Consider the following 18,359-nt stretch of genomic DNA (forward strand, 5'->3'; position numbering starts at 1 on the left):
TTTGTAGAAAAGTCAAAATTTGTTAGGTCGAAATGAAAAGTTCGCAAGTACATCCAAGGTAGGGAACCTTTATCAACCATGTACTTGGTAAACCACGCCCTTCGGTTCACTGTGGCTTCAAGGGCCCTAAAGACAACTTCAAATGCACCTGCGCATTGAGGTCATTCAGGAGCCACTTCATCATGGAGTAAGGGATTTTATGTCTCTCCCTTCTGGATTGCATGGTCCAGGAGGCAGGTACCCTCAGCTGGCTTAGGACTGCTACCTGCCTTTGTGTTTCCCTCGAAACCTAGGGCAGACCCATTTGCTAATGTGGACCCGTAAAAACTCAGTTATTTTGTATCCCCTCAACAGAGACAATTGCTGTTGATTTTACTAAACTCTGGTCTCATTTAATTCGTGTTTTTCAGGTAGCTTATTTAAAACTCGCTGTACCTCTTGTGGTGTTGTGGCTGAGAATTACAAGAGTCCCATTTGTGCGGCTTTATCAGGGAAAGGGTAATTATACTGCTCTCGGGGACGAGTGTGTGTTGTTTTCTCTTTTCAGTTGAACATAAATGTAAGGAAATTCAACGGTAGCCTAGGATTCCCATGGATATTTGTGAAAAATAAGACTAGACATAGTACAGCCATCTGATAAAAGAAATATCTTGCTTGGGGTGCCTGGGTGGCTCAGTGGGTTAAGCCTCTGCCTTCGGCTCAGGTCATGATCTCAGGGTCCTGGGATCGAGCCCCACATTGGGCTCTCTGCTCAGCGGGGGGCCTGCTTCCCCTTCTCTCTCTGCCTACTTGTGATCTCTGTCTGTCAAATAAATAAATAAAAATCTTAAAAAAAAAAAAAAAAAGAAATACCTTGCTCAAAGTTTACAATGCCAAGTAAAAACCACAGGGCCTAACTGTTACCTCATATGATCCCAACACACACACATACACACACACACACACCGTTTATGTTGATATATCTGTATACAGGTAAAAAATACAATGAAATATTAACAGTGATTATCAAGAATGGTGGGATTATGGGAAATTTTCATTTCTTCTTTACCACTCTCTAGACTTCTCTAACAATTCTGTGATGAACATGTACTGTTATTATAATTAGGGGGAAAAAATAAGAATATACTTGAAATATTGAGAAAAATTTTACCTGGCCATTTTAAGTCAGTATAAATCATACAAGCAATCTATTAATACATATCTGTGCAGAAGAGTCAAATCACGATGACATATATAGCGTATGTCATGAAACTCCCGTTGGCTTCCCCGCGGCTCACCCCCTCCCCACATGCAGATTCCTTCTCTTGAGTAAAACCTCCAGTAGCTAATTGTTTGTTGCCTGTCCTTATTGGGCACCTCTAAGTCAGCATGTACTAATTATGGGCTTTGAACTGTATGCTGCCGGGAAAATATGCAGATTTATTGGGTTATGTTATCTCTTTGTTCTTTGATTATACCAATGACATTGTTTCCTTTCTAATACTGTTTGCTTCAGTGCTCCAGACCCGGAAGCTCAAGATGCCAGAATCCCAGTGGAGAAACTTCCCCGGTGGGTAAAACAACATGGATCCATGTTTGGTTTCCCAGAGTGCAAAAAAAAAGAAAGAAAGAAAGAAAGAAAGAAAGAAAGAAATCAAAATCTAAGTTCATTTTGTGAGGTGCCTCTTAATTTTTTTCTTAAAGATTGTTTATTTGAGAGAGAGTCAGCATACATGAGCGCAGGGGGAGGGGGAGAGGCAGAGGGAGAGGCAGAGGGAGAGGCAGGCTCCCAGCTGAGCCCAGAGCCTGATGTGGGACTCGATCCCAGGACCCTGAGATCATGACCTGAGCTGAAGACAGACACTTAACCTACTGAGCCACCCAGGTGCTCTGGGAGGTGCATCTTAAAGGTGCCAGTGCAGAAACCAGCTCTGACCTATGAGGCCAACAGTGAAAGGGCAAAGGTGAACCAAAGCAGGGTGAGGAGACCTCCTTTCTGGTCTCTTTTTGCTTTGTGTTGTGGTGGGAGAATTTGAGGTCTGGAAGGTTTCTGGAGCTGTTAGGCTGCCGATACATATGTGGTGTGTGTAAAGCGTATTCTCTTCATCCTTCTTGTCGTCATCAGTATTATCAATCCAGGAGGAAAGGAGGTAATAAAAAAGGTCTTGAGAAGGTGAAATGACAGGACCAGACAGGATTTTCACATTATGATAAACCCTGGAGAGACTTTTTTCTCTCAGGTTTCCCAAACCAGATGTTACCACAGTGGTTCCTAAAGTGTTTCATAGAGCACTAGATTCATGCGACGTTGATAGGCATTACTTGAAAAAAAATGTTATGTGCTCTAATAAATATGGAAACCACAGATTAAACAAAGTTAGAGTAATTTTGCTTTCCTGTGGGACTTCTCAGAGCATTTAATATGTGAAGTACACTGTTCCTCCTTAAAAAATGGTTACAATATATTAATATTTTACCAGCTTATTTAACTACAGAACCCTTTTTATGATTCTTAGTCAGGATTTTTATTACCGAATTCTAAAATTTGATATAAAACAATGGGGGACCCTGAGCAGTTCCTGGGGAGATTATTAAGATGAAAAGGATGTTTGGGGGGATTATTTTAGAAGGTTTATATAAGATGAGGTAGGAGGCAGTGAAAAATGAGAAGGTTTTGGCAATGGACCCTGGTGAACTTGGCTGTGGTCAGGGCAAGAAAAAGGTGAATCTGGGGAAACAGGAAAGGAGGTCATTGATGAGACCAGCTGGTGGTTGGGGTGTTAGAGGCAGGTCCGAGCCTGGTTCCTCCCAGGCAGCCACACCAGTGTGTGTGGTGAAGTAGCTGGGAAAGGGAAAGCTGCTGTGCAAACCCCATATCCGGAGGCATCTGGGTGGCTCAGTCATGGCTCAGGTCATGATCCCAGGGTCCTAGGATTGAGTCCTGTGTTGGGCTGCTTGCTCATCAGGGAGTCTGCTTCTCCCTTTCCCTCTGCTTCTCTCCCTGCTTGTATGCTCTCTCTACCTCTCTCTCTCTCTGACAAATAAATCATCTTAAAAAAAAAAAAATCCAACGGCATCAATGTTGGAGACCAGTTCGCTTCCTCCGAGCTTCATGGATCAGGCAGCATCCCATCTCGCAGACAGAAAGGAGCCACACATAATGGAAGACTCTTTTTTTTTTTTTTAAGATTTTATTTTTATTTATTTGATAGAGAGAAAGATCACAGGTAGGCGGAGAGGCAGGCAGAGAGAGAGGGGGAAGCAGGCTCCCCGCTGAGCAGAGAGCCCGATGCGGGGCTCGATCCCAGGACCCTGGGATCATGACCTGAGCTGAAAGCAGAGGCTTAACCCACTGAGCCACCCAGGTGCCCCACAATGGAAGACTCTTATAGGCCGAAGGAGGCAGGGTGAGGAAGTTTTTCTAGCAAGGAGGGAACCGTTTCAGATGAGGTCACCCTCCTTCAGGGGACCCGGGGGTGTTTCAGTGGCTTACCCCGCTAGTGCTGACCGGGTGGTTCCACACTGACTGGTGAGAGGTTACATTCCCTGGCGAGTCTGAAGCTACAGGTTAGGTAGTAAGTTCTGGTTTGCTGACGTGGGGCTTAGCACAAGGGACTCCATTTTGGGCCTGTTAATCTTTTGAAACACTGTTTAGAAGGGGAATGTGAAGGTTGGTCGAAACACATATGTCAACACATGAGCCCTGTGCATCTAGACAAAATAAAAATTGATGAGGACCATTAAAATGAGTAATTTCTATCCAGGATAAGCTCACATGGTCTGGTAGGGGAGGAACAGAGACTAAGAAGCGTCAGAGCCACCCGAGTGGACAGTCTGGTTTTGGAGTAGCCCCTAGCCTTCCCGTGACCCACCTAGGCAGACCTGTAGGGGCAGGTGTTGGGGTTGGGTGAAGGTTGATGTTCTCACAGGTGTGAAGAGGCCGGGTGCGGGGGTCTGCTGCGACCCCACGTGGTGTGGTTTGGAGAAAACCTGGATCCTGCCATTCTGGAAGAGGTCGACAGAGAGCTGACCCTCTGCGACTTGTGTCTAGTGGTAGGTCATTCCCTTCCCCGATCTTTGAGATTTTCTGGAACACCAGGACTGGGGTGGAGTTTGCTATTTCTTCCCCCCCCCTCCCTCCTTCCCCCTCCTCCCTCCTTCTCTGTTCCCTTCCCCTCCTTCCCCCTCTGAATTTGTGGGTTGAGAGGTCTTGTGGTACCCTAGAGATCTTAAATGCACAACTTGTGGTACCCTACAGATCTTAAATGCGCAACTGTGCAAGACCGTGTCTTAGGCTTCATGAAGCCTCTTTCCACCAAATAAAAAGCATGCTATTACTTCTGATTTTGAAAGTACTACATGCTCATTATTAAATTTGAGAAAATACAAACAAGTACAAAATTGTGAAGAGGAAATTCGAAATCCCCAATAACTCTACCATCCAGGAATAGCCACGGTTAGCATTTTAGTATATTGCTTCTCTAGATCAGAAGTGAGAAACTGCAGCCTGTGGGCCAGATCTGGGCCGCCACTTGTTTTTGTAAATAAAGTTTTATTGGAACACAGCCATATCCATTCTTCTGGGTCATCTCCTGCTGCCTTCACACTCTAACGGCAGAGTCGACTCTTTGGGATGGAGACTCTCTGACTTACAAAGCCTAAAAACATTACTATCCGGCCCTTTCCTTGCCCGCCCCTGGACTAGATATTTTCGTATGCAGATGTATACATATAGTTTAAAATTCAAAAATGGCTTCAGATTATATGCTCTGTTTTTTAAAAAATTCTATCATACTTTATTTTTTTTTCCTGAAAATATGTTCCCATCTCAAAAGTAACTTAGAGAATTAAAATAAGAACTTAGTCCTATAATTTCTGCATTTAAATGAACCAGGATCCTTTGTAGATGGGAGGAGTTATCTACCAATATTTTTATATGCTCTGTTTTGAAACAACTTTATACACGTATATTCCTTGTCAGTCCGTTCACAAATCTGCATCATCTTTTAACTCGCTGCATGGTGTCCTGTTGCTTGATATAAATATTTAACGAGTTCTCTGTTTTTGGACATTTAGGCCATTTCCATTTTTATTTTTTGAATAATGCTAGGGTGGGTTGTCGTAGACATAACTTCTTAGCGTGTTCTTCAGATCCTTTCCTTAGGACACATTTCCCTAGAAGTGGAATTAATTGGACAAAGGGTATGCGTATTTCAGAATTTCTAGAACGTGTCTTTAGAAGCAGAAAGATTTTCTCATGGATGCATATTCACCTGGCCAGTACCATTGAGCTCATGCCAGTGTCGCAGCCACGTTCATGACTGATGGTCACGTGAGATAAGCTGGTTTGTCCAGCATGTTCTCATCTTTCCTTTCTTGGAAAGCACATTTGTAAATATGCATTCGTAGGGAAAAACCTGAAAAAAATCTATATTAAAATGTGAACCGTGGTTATCTTGGGGTAGCAGGAGGATGACATGTATGTATTTTTTCTTTGCATTTTCTAATGTTAAAAAAAAAGAACATGGATTATTGCCATCACCTCCTAGAGCAGAAACAAAACCGAGTCATTCATCTGCCATTCTCTCCATTTGTGCTGCTTTTCTTCTAGCACATTCTTCTAGTGATCCGCCGAAAGGATGCCTCCCAACTTCCCCATCTGTCCCTTGGAAGCTCCCCATTGAGCCTACCCAGCTTAGCTTCCCTCACATCTGTAACCACAAACTGGCCTGAGTTTCTGTCAGGTTTTCTGAAAGAATGTTCCTTCCCCCTGGAGTGTGGTCATTCGTCCTTTTCCATTCATTTGCTTTGTAGGTGGGAACTTCCTCCGTGGTTTATCCTGCCGCCATGTTCGCGCCCCAGGTGTCTGCCCGGGGAGTGCCAGTGGCCGAATTCAACATGGAAACCACCCCGGCCACCAACAGATTCAGGTACGGGGAATACCTTCTGTCTTCTGTGGGAGACAGAAGGCACTGAGCTGGTTTGGATATGTTGTCTGAACAGATCTTACTGTTCTCGTTCAAAAAAAAAAAAGACACAGAGTTTATGTTTTCTAATTTGGTCTATAGGTGCTTTGATGGAAGAACAAAATATCAGTAACTATAGACGAAGGCAGCCATGTCTTTTTCCAGGGGATTTGCCTTAGTTAGGGCTCTTGTTCACACTTGGAAAGTTCTTCTGGAATGAACATTTCACTTGTATTTTTCAGCAAGAGTTGGTAGCGGCATTAGGTGTGGGTGAGTTGAATACCCAGTGCACAGCTGGGGTGATGTCCGTGTGGACCTTTCTCCTTCCTCACCCTCTGTGCCGCCAAGCAGTGGCCTGGTGAGCGCCTCTTTTATCTCATTACCAAATACCCGCCAAATTACCAGATAGCCTCAGGATCGCTATTTGGGGCTGTGCCATGGTGCTGATCCCGTCTCTCCCATTAGTGTGGAAAGTGGAGACCCTCAGACTATGCGTTTTTCGTCTCATTCTGAGTTCGATTTTATCCTCCCCTTCATTTTGCTTACTTTTTGGACCCTGGTTGTTTTATCTTCCCGTTTAATTTCATTTATATATTTTTATCAGTCTGCTTACTTCCTTTCTAAGGTAGAATATAAATAACTCATAAAGAAATGTCAATATGATAAATAGTATAAATATTATTTTAAATATTATAAATTTAAATGGATAATTTTTTAATACTTTTATAATAAAATTTATAGTTTAAAATTATTATCAATAAAATGTAAGTCTTCACTGAAACTTGTTATCATTACGTAAAGCAGTGGTTGTTACCTCAGCATACTTAAAAATATGGCTGGGTACCATGTATGACATTCTGATGTAACTCGCCTCGGGTGGAGCCTGGACATCACAGTTTCCAGGAACTTCCTAAATGAGTCTACCGTGCAGCCAGGATGAGGACCAGCATTCTGAGTCTTCACGGGGATAAAAAACATGCCACAGACTCTGGAAATGCCCTTGATGACCCCCTTTGGGTGAGCTGGCTGAGTCTAATCTCCTCCGTGTCTTTTTAATCAGTACCGTTTGTGTCCTCGGCCCGCTTCTTCATTTGTGTGTAAGTGGTAGGAATGAGAAGCACATCCCTTGAGATGACTGCCTTCTGTGGAAAACAGATTCTTTGCAAACGATACAGTGAGATAAATGAGAAGATCTGAACACGAGGAAGGACACTCCTGTGGACCGTGGACCAGACAACATCAAGGGAGCGGTACTCCCCGAATTGATTTACAGATACGGCTGGTCTCCACCCACAGTGCAGTTGGCTTCTTGGCTAAAACTGGCAAGGTCATCCTAAACTTCATATGGAAATGCAAGGGGCCCAGAAGAGCCAAAACAAAAAAAGAAGGATGAAGTTGAAGAACTCACACTTCGCAGTTACAAAAGTGACTACAAAGTTACAGTCATCAGGACAGCATAGTGCTGGGGTGAGAATAGACATATAGACGGGATTTAGAGTCCAGAAATAAACCCTTGGTGTGGGGCACCTGGGTGGCTCAGTGGGTTAAAGCCTCTGCCTTCTGCTCAGGTCCTGATCCCAGCGTCCTGGGATCGAGCCCCATGTCGGGCTGTCTGCTCAGCAGGGAGCCTGCTTCCTCCTCTCTCTCAGCCTGCCTCTCTGCCTACTTATGATCTCTGTCTGTCAAATAAATAAATAAAATCTTTAAAAAAATAAAGAAACCCTCAGTGTATGGCCAATCAATTTTTGGATAGGGTCTGAAGGCAATTCAGGGAAAGAGTAGTCCTTTTAACAAATGGTTCTGGAATGGCTGAATTGCCACCTGCAAAAGAATGAAACTGGACTCCTTCTTCATACCACATGCAGAAATTAACCTAAGTGGATCATGGCTCTAGATCTAAGAGCTGAAAGTATAAAATACTTCCAAGAAAATACAGGAGTAAGTCCTTATGACTTCGAGTTAGTCAGAGCCTCCATGACATGACATCAAAAGTGCAAGTAACATAAGAAAAATGGGCAACCTGGCTTTCCATCAGCATTAGAAACCTCTGTGCTTCAGTGGGAGGAAATATTTGCAAGCCTAATATTTGATATGGGACTTACATCCGGAAAAGATAAAGAACTCTCACAATTCAATAACAAAAAGAGAAGTCGTCCAATTTAGAAATGGGCCAAATATTTGAATAGACATTTCTCTAAATATATATTCATGGTCAATAAGCATATTGAAAATATGCGGAACATTATTAAAATTAGGGAAATGGAAATTGAAACCACCTGAGATACCCTTTAACAGCCACTGGCATGGCTGTAATTAAAAAAAAACAAAAAAAAACCAGCAAGTGTTGGTGAAGAAACTGGCCTCCTCATCCGTTGCTGGTGGAAAGGTACAATGATACCACTGCTTTGGAAGACCGTCTGGCAGTTCCTCCAAAGGTTATATGCAGAGCTAACATAAGAACCCGTGATTCTCATCGCAGCATTGTTCATCATAATCCAAGAGTGGGAACAATACAAATGTCCTTCATCTGATTAGTGGATAAAGGAAATGTGGTATTTATACCACGGAGTATTAGCCAGAAATGATTGACGTACTCATCCATGCGACAACATGAATGACCCTTGAAAACATTATACTAAGTGAAAGAAGCCAGACACACAAGACCACAAATCCCATGATTCCATTTATATGAGATATCCAGATATCAACAGGGACTCAGAGTTGGTGAGAGGTTGTCTAGGGTTGGGTTCGGAGGAATGGAAAGGAACCGTTCATGGAGACAGGTTTCCTTTTGGGATGATGAAAGTGTTCTGAAGTCGATTGTGGTGATGGTTGTACAATTTTGTGAGTATACTAAAAAAAACAATAAATTATACGTTCTAAACAGATTATATGTGGATGACATCTCAATAAAGGTGTCCTATTAAAAATTAAATTCCCTTCTAACTTATCCCCTGAAAAATAGACATGTTAGAGGCCTCTAACATGCACTGTGGCACCTAGACTAGTGTGCATATGTTAAAAATAAAGTAAAAGTAATGTCATTGCCAGACAACTTAAGCCCCTCGTCTGTTTGAAAGAGCATCAGAAGCCTCCAAGAGTGGGATGGCATCATCTTCCTAAAGGAGGGAATGAGCTACATCCCTAGTCCCTTCTCCTGTGGTTTATTTTTACTCTTGTGTTCTCCAACTCTCCTATACTAAGTAATGAAAACAAATCATCATGGTAGAAAAGTAACAAAACGCAGGTAGGAGAAAAAGAAGAAAATAAGAGCAGAATCCTTCTACAAGTCCAGAGCTGGCCTCCGCCTTTCATGCCCTTGAGTGACCAGCAGCTCCTGGGCGTCCATTGTGTGTGTCTTCAGAGGAATTTGAACTTGGTAGTTTTCCTGCAAGTTAAGAAGAGAATCCTGGAAGTTAAGGACATCATTTCGTAAGGTGGGCCTCCTGAAACCTCAGACCTGACCCAGCCGCTTCTCTTTCTCAGCCAAAACTGTTCAGCTTCACGTCCTGAAAAGCTGCTGTGTCTCCTTTCAGACAGACCAGCTACTTGCTCGTTAGAAACTTTGATCAAATTTGACAAGCTACCCATTGACCCGGCCCCAACCACATGAACCACATTCTGTTTGTTGGCTTCTTGGGGGAGCTGCGGCTGTCCTTACCACCAAGTCTGCGAATTTTCCCCGATGAGTGTAACTGACCAGCGAGGACAGTCGTCCTTTTATCTAGGAGTCATCAAAGCTGACATTTAGAAGAGATGGAGGTGATCCTCTTACCCGTCTCAACTTTTCAGATGGGGAACCAGGCCCAGAGCAATTGAGTGTTTGAACACACAGCCTAACAAGGGCAGAATTTTTCTCTTCCATCTTGTGTGCTAGATTTGGGTTGAATTTTATGCTAAGTCAGCAAACTGCTTCCTGTAGGTCAAATTCACCCCGCATCTGTGTTTGTAAATAAAGTTTTATTAGTACGCAGCTACAGCCACGTGTACCTGTATTGTCCACAGCCGCTTTTGCACCTGTGACAACACAACTGAGTCATTGCAACATACTCTGCTGGGCCCGCAAAGCCTCACATGTGTTCTGTGGCTCTTTATAGAAAGCCGTTTGCCAACAACTGCACTAGGTTAATGAGAGCAATGAAAAACTGGGATAATATGTCTTTTTAGCCTAATTTCCTTTTACCTGAACAGGGAACAGGGATGCTGCCTATGCTTTAAGCTTGGATCTTACTGGACATCCGAGACCCTTGCTCAAAATGTTTAGATTCCTTGCCCCAGTTCTAATTTAGAGACAGAGTCACAGAGTTTGCCTCTCACTGAAATGTATTGATATTTTTAAGGTGTTAATTAGTTCTGGTTTGGCTTTTGTCATTTTCCACATCCCCCTTCGTTGTCTCGGGGGAGTTTCAACCAGCCATTACAGTTAGAGTAGATACTAGGTATTTTCAGATTGGGTGTCAAGGGGTTTTGACTGTTGTTCAACCCTGGGGTCCTTGGCACATGAGGGTCTGTGCATTTGCTGAGGCAGAAATGGGATTTGGGCTCACCCAAGAGAAGGTGCACAGGGCCTTCCAAGCACCCCGGCCCTCCTGTGCCCTGTGTTCACCTTGTTGTTTATCTTTGAATTTCTCTAAACTTTGGAATTCAGTTGAAATCCACAGATATCTACTAAGTACCTACTAGGTACTAGGTACTCGGTTTAGGTACTTAGTACTCAGTACTAGGTACTAGGTACACTGTTTTAGGTGCTCAGGATAGGAGGTACCAGCAAACCAAAAAATCTGCCACGTGAAGAAGACATTCTGGGGGCGCCTGGGTCGCTCAGTGGGTTAAGCCGCTGCCTTCGGCTCAGGTCATGATCTCAGGGTCCTGGGATCAAGTCCCGCATCGGGCTTTCTGCTCAGCAGGGAGTCTGCTTCCTTTCCTCTCTCTCTGCCTGCCTCTCTGCCTACTTGTGATCTCTCTCTGTCAAATAAATATATAAAATCTTAAAAAAAAAAAAAAAAAAAGAAGACATTCTGGTGCTGGAGGCAAACAGTGTGCAGGAAGCATAATAAACATGCAAAGACTAGAGCAGCCGAGACTGGGGGCAGCCGGCTATGGCAAAAAGCAAAGGCGGAGCCGGAGGAGAGTGGACGGGCTGCAGGATTCAGCTGGGAAGTCAGGGTAGGCCTCACTGAGGAGACGTCTGAGGAGGCTTGCAGGAGGGGAAGGAGTTAGCTAAGGAGATAGTCTGCCCAAGAGCGTTCCAGACACAGGACCACCTGGAACAGAGGCCCCCAAGCCGAAGCAGGCCTGGGAGGTGGGAAAGAGCATTGGAGGTCAGTGTGGCCAGAGTTGAGGGAGGGAGGGGGCATGTCCCAGAAGAGGCGGTCAGTAAGGTCAGGAAGTAACACGTTTCTGCAGGAGAAGCGCCCCCAAAGAAAGCAAACTATCAGCAGAGTTTGTACGCCTAAAAAGTTCCTAGACATGGTTTTATAGATTGCTTTGACCATGTATCTGCTCGTCAAGAATCTAAACGGTTTACTTTTTTTTTTTTAAGTTTTATTTATTTATTATAGAGAGACAGAGCATGAATAGGGAGGGGGAGGGGAGAGAAGCAGACTCGCTGCTGAGCAGGGAGCCCGACATGGGGCTCCATCGCAGGACCCTGTGATCATGACCTGAGCTGAAGGCAGACACTTAACCGTCTGAGACACCCAGGCGCCACAAGAGGTTTTTTTTTTTTTTTTTTTTTTTAATTTTATTTATTTATTTGACAGAGACAGACACAGCAAGAGAGGGAACACAAGCAGAGGGAGTGGGAGAGGGAGAGGCAGGCTTCCTGCAAAGCAGGGAGCCCAATGTGGGGCTCGATCCCAAGACCCTGGGATCATGACCTGAGCCAAAGGCAGACGCTTAACAACTGAGCCACCGATGTGCCCAAGAGTTTACTTTTAATTTATAGTTGAACACAGTTGATAGGAAGTCCGATGCCCGGCTGGGCCGCCTGCTTGGCTGCACTGTCAAGTGTCAAGGGTGGGTAGCGAGGGCCCTACTCTTGGCTCGTACAGCCAGGCTCCTGGTTGGTCTGTGTATCAGAAAGTCATGTAAAGTCAGAATAATTTTAAAAGGACACATAGATGCCTCAACAAAATATACTTAAAGATACTTCAAAATATTTATTTATTTTTTAAAAAGTTCATTTGTAGCAAAATTCCATTCATTTATTTTGTTTTGCTTTGATCGAGCTGAAGGCCTTTTCTGTGATTCCGCAGGTAACCTGTCGTGCATCGATGATGCTTCTAATCCTCCCGGTGTTCCCCAGATGCCCCTGAAGAGAAAGATCACCCCAGCCCTTATTTTGTAAAACAAAGCAGGCAGCCCCCCCCCCCCCAAAAAAAAAATCCAGTCCCAAGGCAGTAGTCTAGACTTCCTGAATCAGAATGTCCAGGGGGTGAGGACTGTTTGTATATTCTACAAGTGGCCCAGGTGACTCTCATCATCTGGGATTCTGGGAGGACACTGGATTATGACCTCTGGTTTGGATACTTTTCTACTTTTTGTTTCTTCTTTAAAGTGCAACAGGAGCTTATGAAAAGAAGTTTGTGAAGCAGCCTTTCCGGTAGTCTTTCCCAGCTACGTTAGTTTATTTTTTAGTATTTTTTAAAGATCTTATTTATTTATTTGTCAGAGAGAGAGAGTGAACACAAGTAGGGGTAGGGGAAGAGGGAGAAGCAGACCTCGCTGAGCAGGGAGCCCAGTGCGGGGCTTGATCCCAGGACCCTGAGTGAGATCCCGACCTGAGCCGAAGGCAGATGCTGCATCGACTGAGCCACCCAGGCACTCTGTATACAAATCCTTTTTAACAGCCTTCTCTGTTTTCCTCCTTGAACTTGCATTTCCATTCTGCTTTCACCCCAGAAATTCATATTCATGTAATACATTTTTATGCTTAAAATCAAAATTTTGACTTCCCTATTATGTTTCTGCAGCAAAATATGGTATGAATCATTTGTTTTGAGTTTCCTGAAAGCTGAAGAAATGTTTTATTAAAAAATTCCTCCGGATTGAATGATCGCTAACAGTAATTTGTGGTATAGCTGTTGAAAACAGCAAACAAATAAATAATACATTTTGGTTAATAATTCCATAAAAATGAAATCTTAATGGAAATACATCTCTTCATAAATGCATAGGACATGAATTTTTCGGGTTAGCCCCCATGCCCCTGCCTGAGTGTTGGAAGGAGACCGAGTTCACAGTGTTCTACCCCAGTGTACCTGCAAGTACCAGCAACTAACCTGTAGTCAGATCGGGTTTACTGGCTTTCTGCAAATGAGAGAGGAATGGGGCTCATGTCCGCACATGAAGGAAAAGGTGCAGTTGTTATAGGATTTGGAGGGGGAGGGTGGCGTTTAAGTGAAATTTAAGTGAAGCTGTTTTGGGTAGACTGAGCAGCCGGCAGCGCTGTGCCGGAGTCAAGTGCAGTCTGGCTGGAAGTGTGGACACAGAGTCCTGTTTCCCTGAAGACCGCAAATTGAAGGTAGACGGATAACACTGCGCAGACGCCGCTATGCGAAGCTTGGTTCCGGGGTTAGAAAGCAAGGTTGTTGCTCGGTGGCAGTGACTTGGGTCCTCAAGCACATTTATCCTTTACTGTTGTAATTTTTAAAAAATATTTTATTTATTTGAGAGAGAGAGAGAGAGAGCGAGAGCAAGAGAGAGCATGAGAGAGGGGAGGGTCAGAGGGAGATGCAGACTCCCTGCGGGGCAGGGAGCCGGATGCGGCACTCCATCCGGGGACTCCAGGATCATGACTTGAGCCTAAGGCAATTGCTTAACCAACTGAGCCACCCAGATTCCCTACCTCTGTAATTTCTAACAGCAGTTCTGGATAGCTTAGGATTTTAGAGTACAGAATTCGTCGGTGAGTGAAAAAGCGGTAGTCCCTCAAAGAAGGGAGTTGTTTTCATACTTTGTGCAATCGTCCTGGGCGAAAAAAAAATCTTGTTCCTATTTAAAGTTGGCTTCATCTGTGTCTCTTATTCTACCTAATATGGGGGAGGACAGGTCAGATTTTTCCTGGCCAAGCTAAGTTTCACCTTTCCAATGTCAATTGTAATTCTTAGCTTTTACTTTTTATAGATGTAGGTCCTGAGAATGTGAGCCACATAACTCCCCGGGAATGAAAGGAATTTTGTTATGGCATTGCCACTCAGATTTTGGACCTCTTCCAGAGTTATATGCGAAAATACATGCTGGAATTTTGTATCACATTTAGCCAACTTTTCATTGACAGTCCCATCACAACAGACCCTCTTTCAAAAGGTTTTATCAACAGCAAGAATGGACTGGCCCTTCCTTGCCTTGTCACCCAATCTCGGGAAAGCATTTGCTGCCCGAGATCTACACCAGCATTTCAAACATCCCTCTATCTGGCCCCGCCCATGTTTTCACACTCTGTGATAAGGCAACAGGGTAAGATTCCGGGGTTGGAGGGGAACCAGCTTGCTCTTGCAAAGTAGGAGAAGGATGGATGTAGGAGGGAACACTCAAAAGTCACTTTCTCAGGAAGGAGAACATGTGCAAGTTGAGGCTATGGAAATTCCCGGGAAGTTCTCTGTGACTGGCTGTAATTTTGGGGAAGTCCTCAAGGGGCTGTAACTGCACCTGGGGAGCTTTCTGGTGGCAGGAGGAGGCTCAGGCATTCATGATCTGGGTTGTGTCAAGAATAAACAATATGGGGCACCTGGGTGGTTTGGTTTGTTCAGTGTCTGCCTTCGGCTGAGGCCATGATCCCGGAGTCCTGGGATCGAGTCCCGCATCAGGCTCCCAGCTCCATGGGGAGTCTGCTTCTCCCTCTGACCTTCTCCCCTCTCATGCTCTCTCTCACTCTCTCTCAAATGCATAAATAAGATCTTTTAAAAAAGAATAAACAATATGAATATTGAATTACCTTGAGCATAAGCTTTTTCATTTTTAACTGTGCTCAACTGGTTTTCCTCTGAATACATTAGAAAATCCTGCTTTTCCAGGATTCTCTAAATCCTGCATTCAGAGTTTTTTTTTTTTTTTCTCCTTCCTGTTGTGTTTTCCCTTGAAGGAAGCAGAAATGGAATTTTCTTATTTCTCTATCCTCTTTGCTCTTTTTGCTTGTTTCTACTTTCTGACTAAAAGGCAGTTGTCGTAAGGTCCAACGGATGGCTTGAGTGTGCTGTTTGCTCAGCTACGATGTTCATGGTCTGTGTGGTGCCTGTGGGTATTTTCCTTGTGTCCTTAGTGCATCAGAATCCTGTTTTTCTTAGTATATAGACTTTGTAAAACTTAGCGCTTCAGTTACGAGGTTGGCCATACCATTCCAAAATGTACTTTGCAGTGAATGTCTCCTCTATCCCTTAAATAAAATTCTTGTTTTAGCGCCTAAATTCCAGGCAGTTGCTTTCCCAAATTCCCTTGATCACTGGGACCAACCAGGAAGGAAATGTCTACATCTAGAGTTATCCGAAACTAGATGAAAAAAGGGAGAACGAAGGTCATAATACCGTATTTGTGAGAACTGGGATTTTGCTTTGGATGTAACTCAGAAACATGTGACTTGCTGAAGTGGTCCATTGATTTTTCTAACTCTGCTTATCTGTCCTGTTGCAGGTTCCATTTCCAGGGGCCAGGTGGTACTACTCTTCCCGAAGCCCTTGCTCCTCATGAAACTGAAAATGCTTCTTAGTTGCCCTGCGGAAAGAAGAAATTGTAGTACCTAGTACTAAGTACCTGGCCACAGACAAGAGGAGAACCAATCGTGGGACGGTGAGCTAAATACTGGAAGATCTCAGAATACCCTCCAATTCCCCGGCTGGAATCCCACCTGATGATAAGTGATGGGGGCCTAGAAGCAACAATAGCGAACACTCTTAGAAGTCAGCAAACCGTCAAGTTAATACGTCTTGTTTTGCGTGGGCTTAAACATAAGATATCTCCTGGAAAGGGAAAATTTTTTGTAATTAGATTATCTTAAAAAAATAATAATAATTATCCTGCTTGAATTGTTGCCATCTAGAGAGAAGAAGAGGGCTAAAACCTTGGTATTTCTGATTTTTGCCAAGTTTTGGCAGAAAATAAAATTATTCTCTATAGTAGGTCATTTATTGTATAAAGATCTTACCCCAAGAGATGTCTTTGTTGGGAGCTTTTCCTTTTCAGCGTTTACTGTGTTTAGCTGCCTTACCTCACAGTGTGTGGGATAGCTCACCGCATGAACTCATGCAAGGAAGGAAGAGAAAAGTAGCATCAAGATAGAAAATCGGGATGAGAAAAATAAACGATGCAAATATATGGACTCCCAGGACAAACACAGCTGCCTAAAATTCAGTACTGGCCTCCTTAGCAGCCGAGGAGGAAAGGGAGAGTTGACGGTTGACTGTTTCTTAATATCATAAACACAGAAGCAGTCCCTGTGGAGGCCCACCAAGCTTTCCCAGACAGTGAATCCTGAAGGTTTTGGGGTTTTTTTTTTCCCCCATGGACTTTAAAAAATTGTGCTCATATTACAATCTTATTACCTGGAGTCAGGTAATAAGATTACAGCTCTCTGCTCAAGCCTTACCACCTAGGGCCCTTGGAATGCCTGCTGTGTGCTCTGACTAACGAGTGGCCCTTATGCATGTAGGGAGGTCCTACATGCATAGGTCCCTTGGATCAGGTCGGCTCCCCGGGTGGTTACACCCTTGGGCCACATTGCCTCAGCCCCTTACAACAAAATTACATTTAATGCTACACCCTTGGCTTTTGTAGAAACGGGCAAGACAGGGTCACATAAAACGTCTTTTTTAAAAATATATTTTTAAAAATTTATTTGACAGAGATCACAAGTAGGCAGGGAGGCAGGCAGAGAGAAAGGGGGAAGCAGGCTCCCCGTCAAGCAGAGAGTCTGATGTGGGGCTCGATCCCAGGACCCTGAGATCATGACCCGTTATGCCGCAGAGGCTTAACCCACTGAGCCACCCAGGTGCCCCCATATAAAAGTTTTTCCTGTACAAGTCATAACTTTTAATAAATCCCAGAGGTTCTTTCCATGGGAAGGAGGGATGTTTAAAACTTAAAAGGCGTAGGGCTCCTGAGGGCCCAATTTACACTTCACATGAGTGGGTCAAAGGATGTACACAGAGGGGGTCTCATATAATGCAGTTTTTCTACCTGAAATACCATCATTCATTGTTAATAGGTTTGTTGTTGGACTTCTCAAAGTTAAATTCATACATTTTCCTAGTGTTAGGAAGATGAAATTTGGCACATTATCTCAGTGAGTCTGATTTTATTTTTACTCTGTAATTTCCATCTCACCATGGTCCTGATATTTCATAACTGTTTTTTGCAACTCCTGTCCACTCATCCTGGGCCTTTGGTACCAGCAGCAGTTTTTGTTTTGGTTTGGTTTTATGTTTTGCCATTTTTGTTCATGTTTTGATTTTGTTAGGGAAGATGAAAAATTTGAAAATACAAAAATGTATGTGACATTTAAGTCAATGTCTACCTTATGATAGACATTAGAAATAAAGTGATCAGTAAGATATGGACCTTACCCTCAAGGAGGTCACAGAATGGTTGGGACAATTGTCTCGTGAACTATTTTACAGAGTAGTAACCACAGTAAAGAAATTTGTGCAAGATTCAGAGGAGAATGCAATTAGAGATGAGTGGAGTAGAGATGGAGTCAATGTTAAGGTGTTTGAAAGCCTTTAAGAGGAAGTCAGCCCGGGTGGCAGTTTTGGAAGTATAAATAGTTCAACATGGAGAAGTATCGGTAGAGGAAACAGCATCTACCAATGCCTAGCAAGTGTGCAACAGCTTGGTTTGTTCAGCCAGTGATGAGTCATTTCGTGTTGTATAATGAGTGGGAGAAGATAAACCCAGAGATCAGAGATCTGGGGAGTGGAGGGATAGAAACTGTGCTAGGGCTGCTTTCACAAAGCAGTGGTGAAGTCATTTTTTCACCAGATTTAGGGTTTGCGCTGGACCAGCCACTGTTCAAAGTCCTGGGGTTAGAGCAGGGCACCAGGCCGGGACCCTGTTCTCGCAGAGTGTACATCCTAATGCCAGAGTCAGACGATAAGCTGTTAGGGGAGTGGTGTCGGTGATGGACAGAGGCGTGGACACTCCAGGGGCAGGTGGTCGGGGAAGCCTGGGAAATGGTGGCTGAGGTCGCCAAGCACAGGTTTGGTGCTGACCATTGACTTAAGCCTGCATCTGTCAACTTGTTCCTGTCATTGCCGGGACTGAAAGGCATCACGTCCTGTTGCTATAGCACAATTCTGCCCTTGGAAGGAGATGCCACTTCTTTGGGGGTCAGGGAGTGAACGGAACCAAATCCACAAATACTGATCACTTGGATCCAATGTGAAAGTTAATAAAGGGAAATCTTACTAAAATGGAGTTGGG

General features: G+C 43.9%; 1 protein-coding gene across 15 annotated transcripts in view; it reads left to right on the plus strand.

Moving 5' to 3' along the window:
- SIRT5 (sirtuin 5) overlaps nucleotides 1-15,850 on the plus strand; it is a 36,765-nt gene extending 20,915 nt beyond the window's left edge. For 14 of the 15 annotated variants that reach the window (XM_059179324.1, XM_059179323.1, XM_059179332.1 and 11 more), the window contains 5 exons: nucleotides 411-498; nucleotides 1,496-1,549; nucleotides 3,909-4,032; nucleotides 5,794-5,909; nucleotides 15,576-15,850. In XM_059179324.1, the coding sequence (XP_059035307.1) occupies nucleotides 411-498; nucleotides 1,496-1,549; nucleotides 3,909-4,032; nucleotides 5,794-5,909; nucleotides 15,576-15,651 (458 nt within the window). In that variant the 3' untranslated portion in view covers nucleotides 15,652-15,850. Of the gene's footprint in view, nucleotides 1-410; nucleotides 499-1,495; nucleotides 1,550-3,908; nucleotides 4,033-5,793; nucleotides 5,910-7,005; nucleotides 9,925-15,575 lie in introns of those variants that run through there. The other variant, XM_059179330.1, reaches the window with a different exon arrangement.
- Nucleotides 15,851-18,359: the final 2,509 nt, after the last annotated feature.

The sequence above is a fragment of the Mustela lutreola genome, chromosome 6 (assembly GCF_030435805.1).
Source record: "Mustela lutreola isolate mMusLut2 chromosome 6, mMusLut2.pri, whole genome shotgun sequence".
Classification (NCBI taxonomy): Eukaryota; Metazoa; Chordata; class Mammalia; order Carnivora; family Mustelidae; genus Mustela; species Mustela lutreola.